Consider the following 23,106-nt stretch of genomic DNA (forward strand, 5'->3'; position numbering starts at 1 on the left):
GAGCAGTCTAAGAGACCTCAGACAGTGGAGCCAGGATGTATCCCTGGTGCACAAAAGGACTTTGCAAACATATCCCCCATGGAGGGATAACTACCTTATTCTAGAGACAGGAGAGAAGCCCTAGTCCCTACTTCACAGGACCTGTCAGATCTACATGACCCCAACTGGATGGCATTCCCCTACATATTGTATTGTGGTGGGGGGTTGGGAGGGGAGGGTGTTTAGAGTGCATGGGAGAGGGTAGAGAGGACAAAAGGGAGGGAAGGAGGGAGGGAGGGCTTGGGGGGGAGGGAGGGAGGGAGGGAGAGGGAACTGGGATCGACATGTAAAATAATAATAAAAAAAAAAAAACGCTTTGACTCCAAAATTTAAGTTGAAGAACAAGTTACTGGGGAAAAGTATTTCTATTTTTGTTTCCACAGAAAATGAAAAGATGTGGATTCCTTCCAGACTAATGTGGTTTGATCACACCAGACCGCCTGAAACAGAGTACAAGCTGATCCTACATTCCAAACAGCTGGACAAAACAGCCCTACAGACTACAGCTAGGATATCTGAATCTTCTTCGAATCCCCCAAGACAGCGCCCCTTACCAGCAGGAAGTAGTTTGGAAAGAACGACGCCCAAATTCCCAAATATTGTGTATAAATGTTTGTTTTCATTTAATTGGACTTTGTTATATAAAATTAAATAAAAAATACTCTATATGCATAAAAAAAAAGAACTGTGGTTAAATCTTTATTGTTCCAAACCACTTAAAAGAACATTCCCCCAAGCCTTGACCATGTCTCCTAAGGCCAGATGTTGTCTCTGCATCCCTCCAGGAGGTCCTGGGTACCAGCCACTACCCTAATCCCTTGGCTTCCATTGCCTCCCAAACCCATGAGAATGAGCAGGGGCCATATCATCATATTCACTGTAATACCTCCAGGGTCCAGCATGTGGCCTGGCCTGCAGTGAACATTTGTCAAATGACTTATTTCTTCATTCCACCTGCCCAGTTAACTGAATTCCTATTATGTGCTATGGCTGTCAATTCAGAGGTAAGTGAAATGGGGTGCCACCTAGAGGAAGTCTCAGTCTCAGGGGGCAGTATCACCTGAAATGCTACAGCGGTTCTCAACCTTCCTCATACAGTTCTCAATACTCTTTAATACAGTTCCTCATACTGTGGTGACCCCAAGCCATAACATTTTTCCATTGCTACTTCATAATGTAATTTTGCTACTGTTATTAATTGTAATGTAAATATCCGACTTGCAAAATAACTGATATGTGATTCTCAAGGGTATAGAGACCCACAGGTTGAGAACCATTGGTTTAAAGTTATGTAGAGAATGAATGAATGCCAACTTATGAGGAAGGAATGGGTTGAGTCCAATGGGAACACAGGAAAAAAGAACTATCCATTGGCCTGGGGCATCCCAGAAGTCTTTGCTGGAGGAGGATGAGATATGAATATATAACCTTAAAAGATGAAGCAGCCCCCTTAAGGTTGATGGGGCAAGAAACGTTCATGTAAGAGGATGCAGCCTGAACAAAGGCATATGAGAGGGATATATAGGCCAAGTGACAAAAGATGCCTCTACGAGACCAGACCACTCATCAGAGATAGGGGTAGACAGGGAGAGAGGATGAAACACATTGAGTCTAAATGACTAGAAGAAGGAAAAAGATCCTAATGTTGGCAGTATAATTAATGGGCTCCTCTTCATTCATTTAGATTCATTCTCATGTACAGACAAAATGTGATTGTCTCCATAATGCACTTCCAAAAGCTTCTAGGAAAATCTAGGGCCCAGGTGCACTGGTCTTTCCACTTAAGTTGTGTTTGGCAGCCCAGGAACAGAGGACCAGCCAGCCTTTGCATCATTCATGGGTTAAGCACCTGAAGTGTCTCCTGGCACAGATTATAGAACCACTCAGCCAGCTGTCACAGGAATAGGCCCCTCCTCTCCTGGCCAGGTAGCTGGATTGTCAGGCTGTACCCTGCTTCCCACTAATCCCCACAAGCAGAGGATAGGAAGTTTTGCAGATTCCTTGGAGGATGCATTGGAAGGAGCAAGCCAGCCTGCAAACGTGCTGTCTTGGGCTCCATAAGGGTGCTGAATGGAGCTGCAGCAGAGAGGCCCCAGACTTCCATGGTTGGTCCATCCCCATTCAGGTCCTTTTCAATGCATCCTGTCCATTTCCTGTTCAGATCTGAAGATTTTCGGGCTTGGGGGGAAAGTCCCTAGGGTGCAGCATTAGAAAGAAGGCAAACACACGAGATCGACAAGAGTGGAGAGCACGGGAGGAAAGGCTGTGTCTTGTCCAGGGCTCGAGAAGGGAGGGGGAGGGCGGTGGAGCCCTGGTTACTTTGCTGAAGGCTGCAGAGCTAGCACAGCCATCAGGCGACCGGGAAGAGAGAGAGCTAGCTAGCTAGCGGGGACGACCAGGCAGCCCGCTTGGGGGAAGGGAGGCGGCGGCTCAGTGGGCCTCCGGGGTGTATGTGTCAGTGCCTGTGAGTGTGAGCGTGTGTGTTTGTGTGTGAGTGTGTGTGTGTGTGTGTGTGTGTGTGTGTGTGTGTGTGCGCGCGTCTGGAGGAGGGCCAGGGTGATTTCCCATAAACCACATGCCCCGCCGGCCCGCCCGCTTAAAAGGCTGTGCTGAGGGCTGGCCAGCGAAGCTCAGCCAGAGGAAAGTGAAAGTTTGCCTCGGTGCTCTCCGTGTCGCTGCGGCTTTCTGCATCCCGGGACAGCGGCGTGGCCCTCGGCCGGGGCGCAAGCTCTCCAACCAGCAGCGAGCGAAGGAGCGAGCGAACTAGAGCGGCCAACACGCCGGGCCGGGACCCAGCTGCCCGTATGACCGCGCGGGGCGCCGCGGGGCGCTGCCCTTCATCGGTAAGCTGCGACCGCGGCGCGGCGCGGGGCCCGGGCCGGGCTGGGGCGGGAGTTCTGCAGCAGCAGCAGGCGGCTTGGCGCGGCCCCTCGTGCCGACAGCCCCTTCAGCTCAGGCATCTCGGCCCTGGGCTCAGACTTCCTAACTGCTTCTGCGCTAGGGCTGAGGCCCGCTGTAGTTCAGCAGCAGCTCCTGGGGCTACAGGGCTTTGCGGGGTGAAGAGGAGGCTGCTCACCCCCATTGAACGGAGAAGAAAATTGAGCCACCCACAGGCAGGAGAGGTTCACAGCAATTGGCAAAGGCCCAGTGTCTGCCAGGATGATCAACCAGGTACTGAGTGACAGACCAGAGTGTGGCATCACCCTAGTAGGCACTTTCCTTTGGCTGTTGCACATATTTCTAGGCCCTAATTGGGAGTGAGCCTTCTGGGAAAGGACAATCTAGGGCCACTCGGCATTCAGCCGGGACCTGTGCTGAGCAACCTGTTGTCAGAAGAAAGAAGATAGTCATGCTGCTACTTGCTACTGCCTATGGGCAGGAGCTGTTAGGGACTTGGATGGTTGTTTGAGGGGAATGGGACCCCAGGGATGGCCTGAAGCTAACCCAGAAGAATTTGTTTCAACGGGATGGGGGCTATTCTGGGTTCAGCTACTACTGATTGAGGAAGAGTGGCATAAGAGTTCACAGTTGCAAAGCTGCTGTGGCTCCTAGAGAGTGTGCAGGGTGACACTTCCAATGAACAGCAAGTGGGTTTGCTTCTGAGAATGACAGGGAAAGCCTCGAGGGCAAGAGCAGATGGGCAGGAGAGGGCTGCAGGTGTTTGAGAGATAAAAGTAGATCCACTGGGAGGGAGGGCCCAGCTGAGAGGCAGGAGATGGGGTTAGGAGGGGAAGAAACGGTTATAACACAAACAAGTACAAAAGGGGATAATAACGAGAAAAGAAAATGATGGCCAGAATTAGACAAGATCAGTCAGAGGGTCCAAGCATGCTGGGTCTCTGCAGAGAGACCTTACTGATTGGGAAATGGAACGTGATGTCTTGAAGCATTCTGACATTGCAGCAGTGTCCTTCCAGGGCTGCTCTCATCGTCTGAGGCTGAGGCAGTGGGTGGGGGGCAGAAACAAGCCAGGAAGAGCCTGTCCAGCCAGATATAAGCTAGAGTATTAACCCTCGGGTGTCCATCTGTGTCCTTGTCTATGGTAGCACTAGGATTACAGATCTAGAAGTGGCCCCCTCTGGACATCTTTGAAGTTAGTCTCTCATCTGGTAGCTTTCCATTATTCCTGTGTGTGACTGAAGTGCCACCAAAAGCCAGGTATCCCTGAAGTAATGTCTTCACCTTGTTATCCTCAAACATCAATGCCTTGTGGGGCCAGGATTGAGGTCTTCCTGAACACCTCCATGCCCAGGACCTTTTCTCCATACCATATTCACCATGAGCTGCCAGCCTGAGTGACAACCAGCTGAGGCCAGTTATCTTCTGCACAATAGTTTCCTTTACCAGGTCCTAAGTGTGAGGCTCTGAAGACCTGGGATACTGCTTTCAGGGCTAACTTTCCAATTGCCCAACAGTGCCCAACACAGTATCATCCCTTGGCTCTCTGCACCTTCTTCCACACTGTCCCTCTGAGGTCAGGCCAGGATCCTTACCAAACCCTGTGCTTAATGGCATTGGTCAAACCTGTGCCTCTTCTCTCAACCCTCATCTCTGTCTGCTACCCGTTAAGGCCACTGGAGTCCCTCTTTTCTCATCATCGGCCAGCCAGTGCTGCCTTTCCTCCCTGGTACACACTGGCAAGGCTTTGGGCTTTTAGATGTAAACCAGTGTTGTTGTGGACTGTTTCATAGCCTCCCTGTGCTTTTTCAATGTGCTCCTATTTTCAGGATTTGTCTCATCATCTGGACTATTGGGGCAGAGCCCAGATCTAGGAAGGTGCCAGCCATCACTCCACCCTGCCAGCATTTCCCTGAATTGGGGGACATAAGCTGCCAGGATGCTCAGGAGCTCCTAGGAGGCAGATTCAGACCAGGGGAAGGAAGCCCAAGAGTCCCCCTGCCTCAGGCTGGCATCCCCTGAGATGCCCTACTGGAGCCATAGGGATGAAAGGATCTTGGGAAGGAGGAAGGGAGAAAGGAAGAACCAGATCAAGTGTCAGGAGCCAGACCCGTTACTCTAGGGATGAGCAGCTGCTGGGCCAGGTGGGTGTTGACAAAAAGGAGAGAACTTCCTTGCTGTGGCAAGAGTTTGCCTGATAGGTCTCAGATAGGCAAATATCAGCAGTGAAACACAACATTATCTTAATTAGTCGGAATGCAGGTCCAAGTCTCCAGGAGGTCTTCTACTTGGGTTGAGTTCTCAGTGAAACAGAGTTTGATACCAGTGTTTCCAGGCCTATGGAACCAAGTCGGGAGGGAGGCAGGACCCAGGGTCAATGTTTCTGGCAGTCTGAAAGCTAGTGTCTGATCACAAACTGGAAGCCAGCTTACAGGGAATTTGTCTCAGCATTAAAGTTGAAAGGACAGAAAAGTCTTCCCCGAGGACTTTCTCAGTCACCATAACCTACACAGATTGACACACCACTAGTGTTATCATTAGAAGTTCTCTATAGGCTAGAGAGATGGCTCAGCATTTAAGAATATTTGTTGTTCTACAGTGGACCCAGGTTCAATTCCCAGCACCCACATTGTGGCTCACAACCATCCGTTCCTCCAGTTCCAGGGGGATTCCAACAGGCACGCATATGGTAGGCACATGTGCATGCAGGCAAAGCAAAACTAAATAATCCTTTTAAAAGTATTTTTTTAAAGTTCCATGAGCTGGACAGTGGTGGCATACACTTTTAATCCCCACAGAGGCAGAGGCAGAGGCAGAGGCAGAGGCAGAGGCAGAGGCAGAGGCAGAGGCAGAGGCAGAGGCAGAGGCAGAGGCAGAGGCAGAGGCAGAGGCAGAGGCAGAGGCAGAGGCAGAGGCAGGTGGATCTCTGTGAATGAGGCCAGCCTGGTCTACAGAGCGAGTTCCAGGACAGCCAACGCTACACAGAGAAACCCGGTTCCAACCCACCCCCCAAAGTTCTGTGTTATTGGTTTGTTCTGGGTTAACCTGGGAAGACTTCTTGGAGAAGAGAACATTTGGTTTATTATCCAGGGAAGAGCAAGGTGATACCCTGCCTGATGAGAAATCTAATTTGGAGAGTGCTGCATCTTGAGTTGTAAGGCATTGTGGGAACGGGGGCTTAGTTTTGTGTCTTTAGTGGGACAAGGGGGTAGTTGGGAAGAGGAAGCACTGGAGAGACATGACTCTCTTCTGTCATAGCCATGGCTGGGCCCCCAGCTGCTGCTGGTCTGTCTCCTGGTGAGCAGAAGCATTGCAAAGGAGGTGTCGGAACACTGTAGCCACATGATTGGGAATGGACACCTGCAGGTCCTGCAGCAGCTGGTGAGTATGAGACCTTCCCTTCTCCTCACTGAGGGAGTTGGGGTAGCAGCCGGAAGGCAGGGTCAAAGAGAGGCTTTGTAGGAAATAGAGCTATCTGGATCATGACTCTCCTGATCTTCTCAAGGTGGGGACCTTAGGTTTCCCTCCAACCCTGAAGCCTTGTCCGGGTCCCTTATCACACAGTGGGAATTGGTTGCCTGAATTACTGGTAGCCCAGTAATGTCCACTAAAAGGCTCCTTGATCCTGCTCTAACCCAGAGAATGCCTCCTTTGGGAAATCAGCCCGGTATGCCTGCTGGGTCCAGAAAGTTTATCCAGCTTCTGGACAGCCAGATCCCCTGACAGCCTGGTACCAGGGCCCCACCCAAATTTAATGGGAGGCTCCCGCCTAACTGTTAGCCTTCTACCTTCACATCCCTGACCCTTGTCCCTGAGGTTGGGGTGCCCTGCTCATCTGGGCCATGAAGGAACCCAGATCTAATTCTAATAGGGCCAACAGAATCATCAGCAATTCTAAATGCCATCCACCTAGTCAGGGTCCAGTTGTCATGGTTTCTGCCTCTCTCAGTAAAGAATTTATCAACAGGGTGGGACACCAATGGGTAAGGCCAGCTCTGAACTTGGGCCCTGGAGCTGAACCTCCCAACCTTCTTCCTCAACACCACTCTTTTTTATACCTAGCTTCTATGGCAGGCCAAGGTACATGGGTGCTACAGTGCTCCCATAGCTTCTATGGCAGGCCAAGGTACATGGGTGCTACAGTGCTCCCATAGCTTCTATGGCAGGCCAAGGTACATGGGTGCTACAGTGCTCCCATAGCTTCTATGGCAGGCCAAGGTACATGGGTGCTACAGTGCTCCCTAAGGTTTAGAACTTGCTCCAAGGAGAGGCTGGGGCTAGAGACCCAGACTCCCCAGAGCTTGGCTAGCCTCTGCTCGATTTCTTTTTTATGACAGGGTGCTAACCATCTCCCCAAAAAGATTAAATCCTATATTTCCCTAAAGATAATTTTTCTTTATAACAGACTGGGTGTGCGATTTCATTGATCAAAGTAGAAGTGGTTTTTTCTCGTTTGTTTATTAGTTAGGCTTTAGTCCCTCTGGGCATTTGGAAGGTACAGACTCCCCCCCCCCCAGCTGTAGCTCTATCATCCCACCATTGTTTTAGGGAGATAGATAACATTAAAATCTCACTCACCCCCAAACCAGGGTTCCATTCTGGAGTTGAGTTGGCCTATAGGTAGCATGCGATCATTGATCTGTTCTGTTTCACAGATCGACAGTCAAATGGAAACCTCATGCCAGATTGCCTTTGAATTTGTAGACCAGAAACAGCTGGTAAGTAGCAAGTGTTTTCAAGAGCCAGGCTTTTAGTGAGTACTCACTGCATGAAGGCTGGAGCAGGAAAGGATGAGAATATGAGGGGCTCTGGGTGCTCAAGTGTCAAGTAGCAGTGGGCAGGGTCCAGAGTTTAAGTCCTTTGTTGCTTCCTTCCTTTGACCTGGCATATATCGGCTACTTGCTAAATGTTAGGCACATTCTTCGGTTAATCCTAACAGTACCACTCTAAGGTCCACAAATATTTCTTATCACCTACAGAGAGATTAAAAGCATAGCCAGTCAAGTGATAGAGGTCTAATTTGAACCCAGAAATGTTATACCATGTTTTTTCTCTTTTAAAAGATCACATCTCCTCCATCCACTAGCCAGGAAGGCAGTATAGGCTGGCTTTCTATTGCGCCTAGTGCAGCTAAAACTGTCTCCCTGCACCTTAGGGCACCCTCCCTCCATCCTCCCCATCCATCCTTCAGGGGCTTCCTAAAGGACTTCCCCGATTCTAGGGCACTTTTCATCCTACCACTAGGGGGAGCTTTCTGAAACCCCAAAGCCTTCACTTCTTTCTTCTTACCTGCCAGGACCCCCATGGCTCCAAGAGAAAGTACAGCCAGGCTAGTTCCCAGTCTCCAGCATCTACCCCACCATATTCTCATTTCCTGTTTCCTTCTGCTTCCCAGCTTTTGCGTCAGTTCTTTGTGATGTCTGTGGTACCTTTCCATGTCCCCCACTGTCCCCTGTGCCACACCTTTCTGGAGATCTGTGTGCCTCAAGAAGAACAACCAGTCTGTCCAGAATTTGCTTCCATCCCTGAACTCTCATGCACTAGACCCATACACCTCTGTGGAAATGCCCTGGCCTGCATAGCCACAGGGTTTCATTCATTCATTCTCTTACTCCTTCTCTTGAACCATGACACCTATTTACTGGATCAGGCACTAAAGAGACCGAGATAAAAGTAGCTTCTGTCTTTAAACCAACTACTGTATCCTTGGAGGGGAACAAAAAAAGTAGTCCTCGGTACCTCTATATTCTAGAGGGCTTGAAGGGGCTATATGGCAAAGGACTTTTGTGAAAATAAGCTGAAAGGATGAATAAGCTGAAAGATGAAAAAGGAAGAGAGGCTGAAACTCACCCTTCCCATGTGTATCCACCCTGACCAAAGCTCTCTCTAATCAGAGTCCACCTTCCTTCACTCTAGCTCAGGTCTTAGTTGTGGTTGATTTAAAGAAAGAGAATAAAAGGCAAGCCAAGGGTATCACTGTCCTCACCGTGAGGGCAGTGTGTCCCCTCCTCACAGGCACAGAATGGCAGGCTGCAGTCCTCTGTCTGCCTTGGGTGGCAGTCCTCTCGCATAAAGCCTGGGTTCCCAGGCCACCTTGGTCAGGCCCTAAGCCCTGTTTCCTGTTTCCAGGATGATCCAGTTTGCTTCCTTAAGAAGGCATTTTTCCTGGTGAAAGACATAATTGATGACAAAATGCGCTTTAAAGACAACACCCCCAATGCCAACGCCACCGAGCGGCTCCAGGAACTCTCTCTGAGACTGAAGAGTTGCTTCACTGATGATTACGAAGAGCAGAACAAGGTAGGGTGGTTCTGGGGCTAGGGTCAGAGGGAGGCTGTGGAGGTCCCACCCTGCCCCCATATGCTTGCCTTGCCTAACCCTCACTCACTTACTTACCCACCCATTCATTTCTTTACTCCATCCACTTCACCAAGCACTAATTAGACAGAAGGCACAATGCTGGACCCTGATGATATCCTCGGAGCAAGAAATCCCTGGTCCCACCCTTACAGATCTTATAGTCAAGTGAGATAGGCAGTTGTTTAATGATGGCATCTGTGACTATAACCAGAAGGACTGTTTATCCATTTAGCAAAACCTTATTGAGTGACCATTGTGTATCAAGTGCTGTTCTGGACAACAGGAAATAGCTGTGATCAAAAAAGGCAAAATTCCCACAGTCATAAAGACATAAGGGACAGGATGGAAGAGGAAGAGTGTTGAGACGATTAAAATACAAGTATGAGGATGGATGATGGTGATAATGGGTGGGAGACCTGAGTATATGACTGAGCGGAACAGGAACCTGAGAAACAGAGTGCAATGGGGAATGCTAACATAATGAAGATGCAGAGGGGAAGAGAGAAAGGCAGGTCCTGAGTATGGAAACTTTCCTGGAGCACCAGCACAAGTAAGGGCAGTAAGAGCCGTGGATGGAAGAACATTACAGATTGAGGAGCGCAATGCTCAAACCCTAGGGTGACCAGAAAGGTTTGAATGCAGGGACACAAAGGGGCTCAGCATGGCCCAGGCATGGGAAGTGATGGGGAGAAAGGAAAGTCAGGAAGCATGTCATTCAGGTGTCAACGGTGTGAGCTTTTGTCTTCAATCTGAAAGAAGCCACCATAAACTAGTTAATGACGCAATGTCACTTATGACATAAGAATGTCCTGTTGATGGACTGGAGAGTAGGCTATGGAGAGCAAGAATGGAAATCAGGAGACCAGCAGGAGGCTGAGCCAGGCTAGTGATGGTGGTGGCTTGAATCAGCGTGGTGCAGGAAAATTAAAGATGAGTGGATGTGGTCCCCCAGGCAGATAGGACAGGTTCTTCTGCAGATGGAAAGGGTAAGAGTGAGTCAGGATGAGCCCCTGGTCAAAATAAGGACAACCACAGGCAGAGTAGCCCAGTTTAGTGTGGGGCACATCTGACAGCTGCAGGAGGGGTCATGGTTGTGACTGCTGGAGATGTTGTTGCTGTTTGTGAAGCCACAGAGCTATACAACTGAGAGGAGGTCCAGGACCCTAACTGAAGAGTAGCCTGAAGTAGGAGGCAAACAGAGAGGCCAGTGCCTCAGGGTCTCCAGATGGAAGGAGGCAACACTTTATCAAATGGGGCTGAGAAGCCAAATCCAGTGAGGGATGAAAAGTGTCCATTGGTCCATTTGATTTGGCAACTGTTGGAGGCAGATCAGGGAGAAAAGAAGGAGGAAACAGAGACCACATGGTGAAAGAACTTGCTCCAAAAGAGAACAGAAAACCATAGACTGGCTGTTTGGTTGGGGATGCTTTCCTAAAAGTAAAGTGCTAGCGAATCACCTGGAGAACTTGTTTAAAGTGTGGAGTCCCAGCATATGCCCTTAGAGACTCTACTGCCCTGGAGCCACCAGCCTGGGAATCTTCATTTTTGAGAAGGTGCCCCACCAGTTGTGATAGAAGGTTCTCCAACTCCTTTGGGTCAGTGACTATTCACCCAGTTCATGCTGAGGGGTGATTCAGGAAGAAGAAGGTAGAGTGTAAACTCAAGGAGCCAAATCCAGCCTCACTGCTCAGAAAAGATTCCCAGCTCCTGACCTGGCAGGCACCTCCATTTTGAAAAAGCTTGGGTGTCAGTGTTCCAAGTGAGGATGCCTGCTTCTTTTATTTACATAAGGTCAGGTTTGAGGTAAAGAGCTTTAAAAAGACACATGTCCGACAGAGCCAACGGTCCTGCCTTAACAGCTCCTGGGAGAGGCTTGGGTATTGTTCTCTTGACATCAGTTCCTGGCTTGAAAGCAGTTCTAGCTGCCGAGTGATGAAGCTGAACCCAGGTCTTTTCATTCATATGTCCAGTAACTGTTTATTATAAGCCAGCTATGGGCAGGCTGGGGAGGTACAGTGATGTAATCAAGGACTTTGTAGTAGCCTTGGAAAACCTATTGTTCTTCCCTGGATGGCTCATAAATTTTGAGGGCAATGCTAGAAACAGACTGTAATCACACATAGCACAGCTTGCTGTCAAAGGTAAGGTGAGCCTAGAGCAGAGCCCTGCGGCACTGCGGTATTTAGAAGGGACAGTCTGGCACAGAGCCTGAAGGGGCAGCTGGTGAGGTGGGACAAACCCAGGAGGGTGTGGCTTCTCAGAACTGCAGTGGGTATGAGCACTTGGGCCCACTGCAGAGGAGGAAAACCACTCAGCAGGCAGACCAAGGCATCCCTGGCACTTCCTCCAAAACATGACACCAGCCAAGGTGTTCGTCTCTTTGGGCCTACCTAGGTCTGTTCTCTATACCATGTCAAGATTCGAGCCTCATACCACAGTCCACCTCCCAAGCAGTTTTTCAGTTTCCTGTTGGCTCCATGGATAAAATTACAAGTTTTTGGCAGGGTCAACAAGTCCCTGGCCTTGGCAGAACTCTCTGCAGCTATATCTCTTGCCAACTCCCTCCTAGGCGGCAGTACTGAAGCTGCTACAGCCTTCTTTCAGTCTTTTGGCATTTCCTGCTTTCCTGCCTCAGGACCCTTGCACCTTCTGTCCTCCCTAACCTCACCTCCTTTTCTTCCCTTGCTCATCTTTTAGCTGTCCCTCTGGTACTCGTCTCCCTGGGCCCTCATTTAGCTTTCTTCTGTTATACACCTCCAGATGGTTCAGGACACTCAGTGCTAGAGTGTCTGCTGGACTAAGGAACCACTTCTCTGTTGTTCGTTGCACGATGCCCAGGTAAATTACCACACACTTGGCACTTAAACATGTGTTAGATGGAGCTGTGAATAGACGATGTATCTCTCAACATCAGGACTGATACTGCTGCAGAGCAGAGGAGGTGAGAGGGAGGAGACAAAAGGGAGAAAGCCCAGGAGAACTGGACAGAGGCAATGGTGAATGAAAGGAGGCCCATGGTGGTGATCACTACAGGGGACTCTGCTCTTCTTCCAGGCCTGTGTGCAAACTTTCCATGAGACTCCCCTCAAGCTGCTGGAGAAAATCAAGAATTTCTTTAATGAAACCAAACGCCTCCTTGAAAAGGACTGGAATACTTTTAGCAAGAATTGCAACAACAGCTTTGCTAAGTGCTCCAGCCAAGGTAAGCATAGAGGCTACAGGGAGGGTGTGTGTGTATGGTGAGATAAAGGGCTCAGGAAATCCCAAAGGCAGCCTGACTGCTAAGTGTGCTTCTGTGTGTTTTATGTACTCATGTGGCTTCATGTACTCCAGGGCCCTGGGCACATGTCTTTGCTGACATGTGTGTGCATGTACACTGACTTATGCCTGCATGTACTGTTTCACTGCCTTACTTGATGTGGCAGCATCAAGAAGGCTCATGCTGGTGGCTGTTACGGTAGCAAGAGGGAAAGGGGACCTTTCTCAGAGAGCCATGTAGGCATGGTGGCTTCCCCCTTGGCTCTGCAGACTGGCTGAATAAATGGGGATTCCGTGGAGAGAGCAGTCAGGGTCCTTGCTCCAGGAGCCCTGCTGCAAAACACCATGATACCCTGGCTCCAGAAGTCCCCGGATGCCTTGGATGTCCCCTCAAGGGACAAGGCTGAATTTGAAGTCTGAACATCATTCAAACTCTCCCTACCTGTGCACTCTGCGTGTCCTCATCTCTGCGTCCTGTGCCACATGTATCCTACATTGAGCCTCACTCCCCAAAGCAGGGGCTGAGGCCCTACAATGGGACAGTACTCACGTCCAGCCTTAGTGCTTCAATCCCAAAGTCCCAAACTTTGGCTGCTTCCCTGCACCAGCCTTCTCCCGCCTGTGGCTGTGGCTCTGGTGGTTTAGCTTCTGACTGTGCATGAAACCAGTGCCTTGGGGGCTTCCAAATATCTTGTGTTAATCCAGGAGCTATTGCTCAGTCTCCTGGCCTGGCTGCTGCTTACCCCTGGCTTGACATCTAGTCAGCTAGAGCCCCAGTAAACTGTGCTGTGGTCTTCCTCAAGCCCTCCTCTGTTTGTCTGTACCTTGCTTTTGTTCCTTGTCCATGATACCCCGCTCCCTCCTTGTGCATATCGCTCCCCCCTGCCTGAGTTCTGTGTCATGATCATTTATTGCTGTCCTGTCCTGTCCTCTCCCCAGCCCCAGGGCTGGGTTAGAAGAGGGTACCCCCTTCCCATGCCCCAGGCCCCTTCCCCCTCTTACCCCTCTGGGGGAGCTGTGCTAGAGGCTGGTGACTTTATCTCCTCCCCATCTTTCTCTCTCCCCTTCTCTGTGGTTCTTTCAGATGTGGTGACCAAGCCTGATTGCAACTGCCTGTACCCTAAAGCCACCCCTAGCAGTGATCTGGCCTCTACCTCCCCTCACCAGCCCCCTGCCCCCTCCATGGCCCCTCTGGCTGGCTTGGCTTGGGATGATTCTCAGAGGACAGAGGGCAACTCCCTCTTGCCCAGTGAGCAGCCCCTTCACACAGAAGACCCAGGCAGTGCCAAGCAGCGACCACCGAGAAGCACCTGCCAGAGCCTCGAGTCACCAGAGACCCCAAACCATGAGGACAGACTCACTGAGGGTTCAGAGCCTTCTCCTTCTGCAGAGGTCCCTATCCCTGATGTGGAAGATATCCTTGAATCTTCACCAGGCACAACCTGGGTCCTAGAAGAAGCTTCTGGAGAGGCTAATGAGGGTTTTTTAACCCAGGAAGCAAAGCTGTCCTCCTCCAAGCCTGCAGGGGACAGCATCCAGGTAGAGACTGACAGATCCAGTGACTTCTCAGCATCTTCTTCATTCCATAAATCAACAGAAGACCAACAGTCAGCAGAAACAGGCACCCCATTGCCAGAGGTGAACGCTATGAGACCCACTGACCAGATACAGAATCATACTCCTGAGAAGACAGATGGTTCATCTACGCTGTCTGGAGACCACCAGGAGCCAGACTCTCCCCACATTTCGACACTGGGTCCCCAAGGCCTCAGCAACCTAGCCACCCCCTTTGCTCAGTCACTGCTTCTGAGAAGTCACTCTTGGGGCATTGTGCTGCCCCTTGGGGAGTCTGAGGGCAAAAGAAATACCAGGGATCGAAGGAGCCCCACAGAGCTGGAAGGAGGACCAGCAAGCGAGGGGGCAGTTAGGGCTATGGCCCATTTTAACTCCATTCCTTTGACTGACACAGGCAATAATGATCAACGCCCTTTGACTGACACAGGCAATAATGAGCAACGTGGGGGGTCCTCTGGCCCCAGGATCCCCGAGTTTTACTTTCACCTGCTGGGCATCATCCTGGTCTTGCTGGCTGTTGGGGGCCTCCTGTTCTACAGGTGGAAGCGGAGGGTAAGAAGACCCCCAGGAGAGGGGGACATCCTATGGGGCAGGTCGGGGGACAACTAGGTTCCAATGGGCTCCACAGTTGCTGGGAGGTGGGGATGTCAACCCAAAGGCTAGAAGGTGGTGATGGACTGTTGCTTCAAGAATCAGGAGGTGCCAGGTGTGGTGATGGCATGTGCCTTTAACCCCAGCACTCCAGAGGCAGAGGCTGGCACACCCCTGTGACTTTAAGGCCATCCTGGTCTACATAGCAATTTCTAGTCCAGGCAGAGCTACATAGAGAGATCCTATCTCATAGATAGATAGATAGATAGATAGATAGATAGATAGATAGATAGACAGACAGATAGATAGGTGATAGACAGACAAATAACAAGAGGTCTCCAGCCTCAAAATCATTGAGAAGGGATGAGAACAAAAAGATGTAGAAAAAGGAATTCTTGAACAACCAGGTGGGAAAGGGAAGGAAGAGGAGGGGAATGCTATTCTGGGAGCTTGAGGGAACATGGGTGGTGTTCTGCATGGAAGGGGACAAGAGAAGCAGCACCCATCCCCAAAGGGCCCACAAGTCTCCCTCAGCTGTGCACGCTTGGGGTAGCTAGAGGGATTCTTGTGATTCTGTCGGTAATGCTTGGGGGGCATGCCGATACCTCATCGAGACAACTCTTTCTTGTCCCCAGAGTCATCGAGAGCCTCAGACATTGGATTCTTCTGTGGGGCGGCCAGAGGGCAGGTGAGAAGTTGCAGTGGGGCTGTGGGAGGCACTGGATGTCTGCCTTGGGGCCTGTTTCCCCTCTAGATTGGAAGAGGGGTTTCCCCCCTTTCCCCTAAGGAACTAGAGCGGCAGAGCAGGGTGGGTACAAAGAAGAAAGGGCCTCCCTTCTTTCCGCAACAGCTGGGCTTTCTCCTGATTTCTTCCCAGACTTGAGCAGTCCTGGGACTTCTAAATCTCAGAGATGGAACCCATGTGCAGGGTTTGGGATAAACTAGAAAGTACCGTCAGTCCCATGCTCCTAGCCAAGTCTTATGTCAGCCCTGTGTTCTGCCTGCAGCCCCCTGACCCAGGATGAGGACAGACAGGTGGAACTGCCAGTATAGAAAGGAGTCTAAGGTAAGAACATCTCTCCAGCCCGTAAAAAGGACCATCTATCTCCAGTCACCTCCCCTGTTGCAGAAGCCGCCAACTCCCTGGAGGCCCACACATTTGACTCCCATTTTTATTCATTCATCAACAGGTCCAGCTAGGCCCCTCCCTTCCAGGCCTCAGGTCTCCCCTTGCGCCTGCACCCCTCCCCCCACACACCAGTTATTGCTACCTCTGCTTTATGTTTCTATTCTTGCTGTTGACACATTCAATCCCAAAGCAACCACATTCCTTCTCCTCTAATGAGGCTTTTACAAGGTCTTTACCACCCTGGGGAATTTTCATTAGCTTCTGCATGGCCGCCAGCCCTTTCAAACACAAGCACCAGCTTAATGCTGAGCCCTGAACCTCTCAGCATCCACTTCTTACCAGGCTGTGCCTCATCTGGTCCTGCTCCCTAGCCAAGGTTATTGCCGCCTCCCTGTTTTAGAATCATGGTGCCCTAGAGATTTAGTCTTGGGAGAGCTGTCAAGAGGTCATTTGACCCAATGTCCCAGTCTAAAAGGGTCCATTCCACATCCCAACCGTCAGCCAGCTTCCTGTCACACATTCCGAGTTCCAGGCAAACTCCCTGCATGCTAGTCTGTCCAACCTGCACACAATACAGGAATTTCTTCCTGTGTAGGCAAAGCTGGCCTCCTTTCTCTCCTTTCCTGACTAGTCCTCTCACCTTCTGATATTTAAAGTCAGCCACTCATGTCCCCTTTAAGAATTCTGTGTTAATGTGGCCAAGCCCCTCAAACATTCCTTATATGATATGGTTTTCAGACCCCTCACCATCCTGGACACACTCGTTTGTCAATGTCCCTCTGAAAATGTGGCGCCCAGCCCTGGACACAGTACTCCAGATGTTGTCTGACCAGCTCAGAGTACAGTGGGACTTGCCTTCCTTGATCTGGACAGTTCTCTTCTACTCGTGCAGATTAAGATCACATTAGTTTTAACAGCTGCATCATATATTGTCATATGTTGAGCTTGTGGACTATTAAAAACCCCAGTTCTATTTCCCGTGAGCTTCTGTCCAGCAGACTGACCTTCACCATTCCATACTTGGACAACTTAACCTTTTTGGCCAAAGTGTAGTTTATGTTTACCTTTGTTAAAACTAGTTGTTGCTTTCTGGTCATGCCCTGAACCTACTGAAAGTGTTTTAACTCCTAATTTGGTTCATTTCATTATTCTTGGTTGTGTCCCCTGCATATTGATGAGTGTAATTTGCTGTCCTTGCCCAAAATGTTGATGCAGATTTGACTACATTCTTCTTCTCCGAACCCAGCCCACACCAGCCTATCAGAAAGCTTTCCTTCCTGAGGTCTCCATGTGCCTCTAGTTGTTCATACTCCTTCTGCTCTTTTGTATATGGCTAATACTATATTAATTGCACACGTTTGGATAGTGTTTTATGTATTTTAAGAGCATATTTCATGTGTATATGTACATTTTTTGCACTACTAAGAAGATTGTAAGCCCCTAGAGGGCAGGGGCCATCTTTCACTTTTTCTGCACTTCATTTTCCACCCTTCATTCTAGGACAGACAGGGCCGTACCATCCCTGTCACAAATTCAGTAAATGCTGCCTAGCTGGTTTCAGGTCTGAATCACCAACTAACCTTGGTTGGATTTCTCTAACTGACCAGCCTTCTGGCTGACTAATTAACCAGTTAGCTAGTCAGTTCATCTTGCCAGTTGGTGGGCTGACTAACTAGTAGACCAACTAGCTGGTAACTGTTAACTCGCTAGTTCTTGATCGGTGAGCTGATCTGGCAGAATGCTTAGTCGATTGGATGGCAAACTAATTGTGTGACCCATTCAAATTTCCAGTTATACCCCTTGTCACATGTAAGAAACTGTCCCATGTATAGGATGATGGGTCTGGACCCCTTCTCCAGACAGAGGAAGTCTGACAGATGCTCAGACCCAGGGGAATTTATTTGGATCAAAGCAAGCAACAACCTATATCTAGAATCCTAGAGTCCCACTTGGCAGTATGGTGGATGGAGATGGGCAAAATGAATTAGCTGGCTCATTGGAATGGCTATGAGAAGGATCCAGAGCCCCTCAGAACTGAATTAGAGAGTAAAGATCGCTGGGAACTTTGGGGCTCAGTGCTGTGGCACCTTACCAAGAGCTACCAGTTTTCCTCTACCTGCCACCTGCATGGACTTGCCTTCTGCCCTGAGCTGTCTGTACTCCAGTTGTCCTTTTCCTGACTCCTAACTCCCAGACCTGCCCAAGAATTCAAGTTTCTCACTTTGGGGTTTCAAGATGTTGCTCAGTGGATTCAGATCTAAATTTGTCTCCATGCCAGGCCCCAGGAGCCTATGGAAACGGAGTGCCTGTGTCCAGATAGACCAGTACTCTGAGGCTATGAGTGGGACACAGAAAAGTGGGAACTGAGTGGGGGAGGGAGGGACACAGAATGCAGAAAACTCAAGCTCTTGACCCCAGGATGCTGGGAGCTGGGTCACACAGGCTAGGGTATGCTCTCTGAGGCCTTCTTCCCTAATGACCCTGGCAGAGCCTGTGGCCTGGCTGTACCAGCATGGCTCATGTCCAGTTTATAGTTCCCCTTTGTTTCCTTTCCAGCATGGGAATGGGCTGGGAGCCAGAGGCTGTAGGTCTCATCTTCCCTCTTTACCCATCATAGGCTTGACCAGTGGGGATATGGACATTAGGCGGGAGGCACCACACAGGGTCCAAAGTCAAACTGTTGGGTGGAGTCCAGGGGATTTCTGCTGTGGAACAAAGTGTTCTGAGGATGCTGGGCAAGGGGACAAAGATGGGGGTGGGGTAGGGAGAGGGCAGGGCCTTGACTCCCATGGATGATAAGAGGCAAGTCCCTCATCCCATCTGGGAGGAGGCTGGGCTACTTGGGGTGAGCATGCCTGTTCACAGGGTGAGCCCTCCCTTTTCCTAGCCCTGCCTCTAACCTATGTCCCTCAAGCCCAAGTTCTTTCTATTCATTTGCCTTTGCCCAAATATCTTCTGTGCAGACCCCCTCCGAGGAATGGTGTGGATATGGATATGAAAAATTCTTTGCTAGAGTTGGCAGAAACCACCCTTACTTCACTGGTCTAAGACTAGTGAGATGGCTTTATCTGAAGAGGGGCCTAGCAGGAACATTCAAGAGCTTGTCCCCTGCTCCCATCTGCTTGAGCAATAACCCCTTTACCTCTTGGTCTAGACTTCCTCCAGTCCCATTCTCACATTCTGTGGTTACTGTTACTGGTCCCCCAGGAGGAGAGGTAGGAGGTGAGGGCAGTTTGGCCAGAGGTTTGGGATGCTGCCAGGCAAAGCTGCCTGGTTTCTCAGTGGTGTCTGGGGTGGCCTAGAAGGCCAGAGATAGCACCAGAGGAAGTCTTGCCTAGAGCCAGCCAACAGCCCACAGGAATGCCACACCTCCCCCAACCATGTCCTCAGCGACCCTCCCCCACACTCCCATTTGCTGACCAGCCTTCTTCCTGTCTCTTCCCTACAGCTGGGCACACAGGACTATCTCTTTATGGATGGAGACACTATGGGAATGTTCACCACCACCCTCTCCTGCCATCTTCCTGGGGACGTGGCCTGCCACTACCAGAGCTCCTGCCTCCCAAGACTGGATGAGAGCAGCCTCGATGGGGTCTTTCCATCTTTGCCCTTAGACTCTCGATTAACTGAGAGAGGGCTGGAGGATGCCCCCACACTGTTGCTATTTATTGTGGGCCCTGGAGGCTCCCTGCACTCGAGGAAGGCCAGCGAGCTAGCTCAGGACCCTTTCTCTCAGGAGCTGTACCCTCCTCCCATAGCCAGAACCTGGCAAGGGACCCACCTGCCGGTATGGCCCATGGGAGACCAGGGTGTACAAGAAGGAGCAGAAGAGCCTGTGCCCAGAAGACCCAACTGGTGCCAAGGAATCCAACATGGACAGGCAGGGACCTGTTTCCCAAGAGGAAAGCCTGAGATTCAAAGGGCGGGACAGCATCTGCTCGATTTCCCGTAAAGGGATAAAGGCAGGCAGCCCAAAAGACGGGAAGAGGAGGCCTTTGGCTGCTTGTGCTGACAGCTTAAAGGGGTCTACACCCTCAACTTGCCCAAGTGTCCTCAGCTGATAGCCAGGAAAGAAGGGAGACCAGCCCAGCCTCAGGACCTGTCTGACCTGGCTCATGATGCCAAGAGGAAGATCAAGCTCTAGCCTCGATTCCTCCTGTCCGCAGCCCCTGCCAGAGTTTTTTTTTTTTTTTTTTGCCCAGCAGAGGCACCCCTCATGAAGGAAGCCATTGCACTGTGAATACTGAACCTGCCTGCTGAACAGCCTGCCCCATCCATCCCCATAAGCGACCATCCGTCCGAATGTTCTTCCACCCCCTTCAGCCTCTCCTCAGCTTCCTGAACTGAGCTGGCCTCGACTGTCAACTGAGGGAGTCCCTAAGCCCCTACCTTCCCCTGTGTTGGCCTTTGATTGCCCAGGGCTGGTCTCTAGGCTGTGTTCCTTGCCCAGGTTTCTGCATCTTGCACTTTGACATTCCCAGGAGGGAAGTGACTAGTGGAAGGGAGAAAGGAAAGGGAGACAGAGGCTGAAAGGCCACAGGCAGAGCTGTAAATGAAAATGGGTCTTGAAAATGTGTGTGCCCCCTAAGGTTGAAGTTGATGTCTATACTCTAACCTGTCAGCCAGCCTCCTTCCCCTGTTGCCTCCAGCCTGGAGCTGAGCACCCAGTCATGAGCTCCTGGGACTGAGCTACAGGCTCCAGCCCCACCCTCTTCTGGCCTTTTTTCTCCAGACCTGACCCAGGTAGGCAGTGACACTCTCCCTGTCTCACCTACCCCACCCTGCCATCTCTAGCCAAGCTAGGCAGGTCTAGAGAGGGATCAAGAAATGGGTTGTCTACTTCTAACTCTATTCTGTTTCCCTCTGTTCCCCGGGCCAGGCCTTGTCTGTGGCTCTGAGACCTGGGCATGGGTGACAGGGCTTTCACCTGCCCCTTGGTCTCTTGATGCTGCTGTGCCCCCATTTCCTGCCCCCCCACTACTGGGTCCGTAATCTTTTAGGCAAGAGGGGAGGGTGGTCTGTAGGCCCCACCACCCCATCCTGAGACCGCAGAGGAAGGACACTGAAGATTTTCTTGTGGGGCTTACTTAGCCTTCTAGTTACAGACTATTTTCATGCTAGAAAATACATATTTTAAAATAGAAGGAAAAACACCAAAAACAAACAAACAAAAAAAAAGGCATTCTCCTACACCTCCACCTTAAACATATATGATTAAAAACAGAAGAGTAAATCCAACCCAATGCAAGAAGCTCTTTGTGGGCGCCTGGTTACATCAGAGCAAGAGAAACCCCAAATCCACCTTTGGAACCTCCACTGTATAGGATCCCTTCTCTCTTCTGAGAAAGCCTGGAGGGAACATTGACTCACAAACTGTGAGACTGCATTTTTTTATACTTGGAAGTGAATTATTTTATATAAGGTCATTTAAATATCTATTTAAAAAATAGGAAGCTGCTTTTATATTTAATAATAAAAGAAGTGCACAAGCTGCCATGTGTGAGTCATGGGAAAAGTTGCTTTGGGGTGTGGGTGGCAACAGTAGCCGGGGAGGGTAGCAGCTGCTGGGTGAACCTCCACTCTGAGATTTTTTCCAAGGTGCATAGAGAAGGTTTTCTCTGGATTTCAGTCTTGTTACTAAAACCTCCTGTATTATTGGTGTCCAAAGGCATTCATCTGCATATCTGTTTAATGGGAAAAGGGCAGCAAGGAGCCAAACCTCAGGCCTGGCCACTACCCCCAGTGCCCACCCCCACACCTCAAGCCCAGCCCAGCCTGGGAAAATGACTGGTTGGGCTCTGTCCAAGGGCCCTAGGATTCTGCAAAGAGGAATCTCCTGGGCCACTGATCCCTGCTGTCCAAGGGAGAAAGAATTGGCAGGTCCTCTGGGGTGCTGAGGTATACAGATGCTGTGCTAGGCTGGAAAACGGACAAGCCTAGCAGGGAAGGAACCTACAGTTTATGTGCAAAGTCTTAGACCTGTTCCTCCTAGGAATGGAGGGAAACCCAAAGATGTGGACTTCCGTGGAGAGAGGTCTGTCAGAGTAGACCAGAGCAAGGGAAATTCCTAGTGGGCACAAATACCCACCCACTTGACAAAACTGAAACAGCAGGGGTCTTCCTGTCACTGGCAGGGCAATGGACAAAGTTTCAGGTGAGAGGTGTCCAACCCTGCCTCAATACAGACTCATCTGGGTTGTTTTCAAAATCCTGATACCCAAACCCTGCCCTATACCAACACAACCAGAATCTTAGGGTGAGGCTCAGGTAGCAGGTGCCAGAATTGTTAAGACACCTCTGATTTAAGTGTGACCCTCTGGCCACATGCTGGGGCGTCAGGGCTGGGCTGTTCACCCAGCTAGGTTGCAGATCTGGGGCTCTACCAATGGAGATGAGTAGTCTTATATTGTGTAAGTAAAGATTTATGACTAAAGGGTGGGACCAAGTAGAACGCTAGAGGGTAGGATGTCCTTCATTGTGGCTATTGCTGTGTCACAGGCAGGGTCAGGAACTCTGGAACTCTGGCTTAAAAAGTTCCTGTAGCAGGGCCCAGCCAAACCTCTAAACCTCTATCCGGCCAGACACAGGAAAGTGAATCAGAAGCAACTAGGAAGAAACCTGAGGTTAACTTCTGGTAGACTGTGAGCCTTAGTAAGGGAGTAAAGGGGACACCCGTGGGGTCCCATTACCCCTTACACAGGTTCTGGAGTCAGTGGTGGTGGGCAGTGACTATGCAGCTCTGGAGGAAAGTCCCTATGTCCAGAGGGCAGGCCCCTGTGCCTGTACAGCACATTTGTTCCTTGGTTTTTCCTTTTCACTTTCTTGGGGGTAGGGGATGACCAGACTCTGCTGTCCTGGATGCTGGAACTGCTGAGGGAGCAGAGTAGTTCATGCCAGCGACTGAACATAGAATGGCTGGCTCTCCCCACTCAGATGCCACAGACCACAGAGAATCCTACAGGCTGACCCCCATGGCTCTGTCTAGAGCCCAGACTCTCAGTTTCATGACCGGTAGGTAGCTGGAAGTCAGAAGAGGTTATAGAGGACAGCCGCTGCAGTACACTGAGTTTCCTGGAGACTGCGCTGCAAGTGAAGAGTGGGCCCTGTGCCTTCTCAAGGAAGCAGCAACAAATACAAAGGACCCTATAAAGCAAGGACAAAATGTCATAATGCAAAGTTGCCAAAGGGAGTGCAAGAAGAAACACCCCATGCTTTTGTCACCAAAGGGCAAGCCATGTCCTCTAAAGAGAGGTAAA

At 50.4% G+C, this 23,106-nt stretch overlaps 1 protein-coding gene across 3 annotated transcripts; it reads left to right on the forward strand.

The window, feature by feature from the left end:
* The first annotated feature begins 2,413 nt into the window (after positions 1-2,413).
* On the forward strand, positions 2,414-21,341 carry Csf1 (colony stimulating factor 1). 3 transcript variants are annotated; one of them, XM_051177752.1, is made up of 9 exons: positions 2,414-2,882; positions 6,196-6,318; positions 7,593-7,655; positions 9,067-9,237; positions 12,352-12,499; positions 13,640-14,682; positions 15,357-15,409; positions 15,729-15,787; positions 19,299-21,341. In XM_051177752.1, the coding sequence occupies exons 1-8, from the start codon at positions 2,844-2,846 to the stop codon at positions 15,772-15,774; spliced, it is 1,686 nt and encodes a 561-aa protein (XP_051033709.1). In that variant the 5' UTR covers positions 2,414-2,843; the 3' UTR covers positions 15,775-15,787; positions 19,299-21,341. The 3 variants fall into 3 exon arrangements, with proteins under 3 accessions (XP_051033709.1, XP_051033711.1, XP_051033710.1); XM_051177754.1 differs by having other exon boundaries at positions 14,558-14,682; XM_051177753.1 differs by lacking the exon at positions 19,299-21,341 and adding an exon at positions 16,589-16,833.
* Positions 21,342-23,106: the final 1,765 nt, after the last annotated feature.

Source organism: Phodopus roborovskii, unplaced genomic scaffold (assembly GCF_943737965.1).
Source record: "Phodopus roborovskii unplaced genomic scaffold, PHOROB, whole genome shotgun sequence".
NCBI lineage: Eukaryota > Metazoa > Chordata > Mammalia > Rodentia > Cricetidae > Phodopus > Phodopus roborovskii.

Bases quoted from the DNA above. Each gene is read 5' to 3' on its own strand.
- Csf1 (XM_051177752.1), top strand. From the start codon at position 2,844: ATGACCGCGCGGGGCGCCGCGGGGCGCTGCCCTTCATCG. The intron at 2,883-6,195 runs GTAAGCTGCGAC...CTTCTGTCATAG, and splicing joins CGGGGCGCTGCCCTTCATCG to CCATGGCTGGGCCCCCAGCT. The intron at 14,683-15,356 runs GTAAGAAGACCC...TCTTGTCCCCAG, and splicing joins TCTACAGGTGGAAGCGGAGG to AGTCATCGAGAGCCTCAGAC.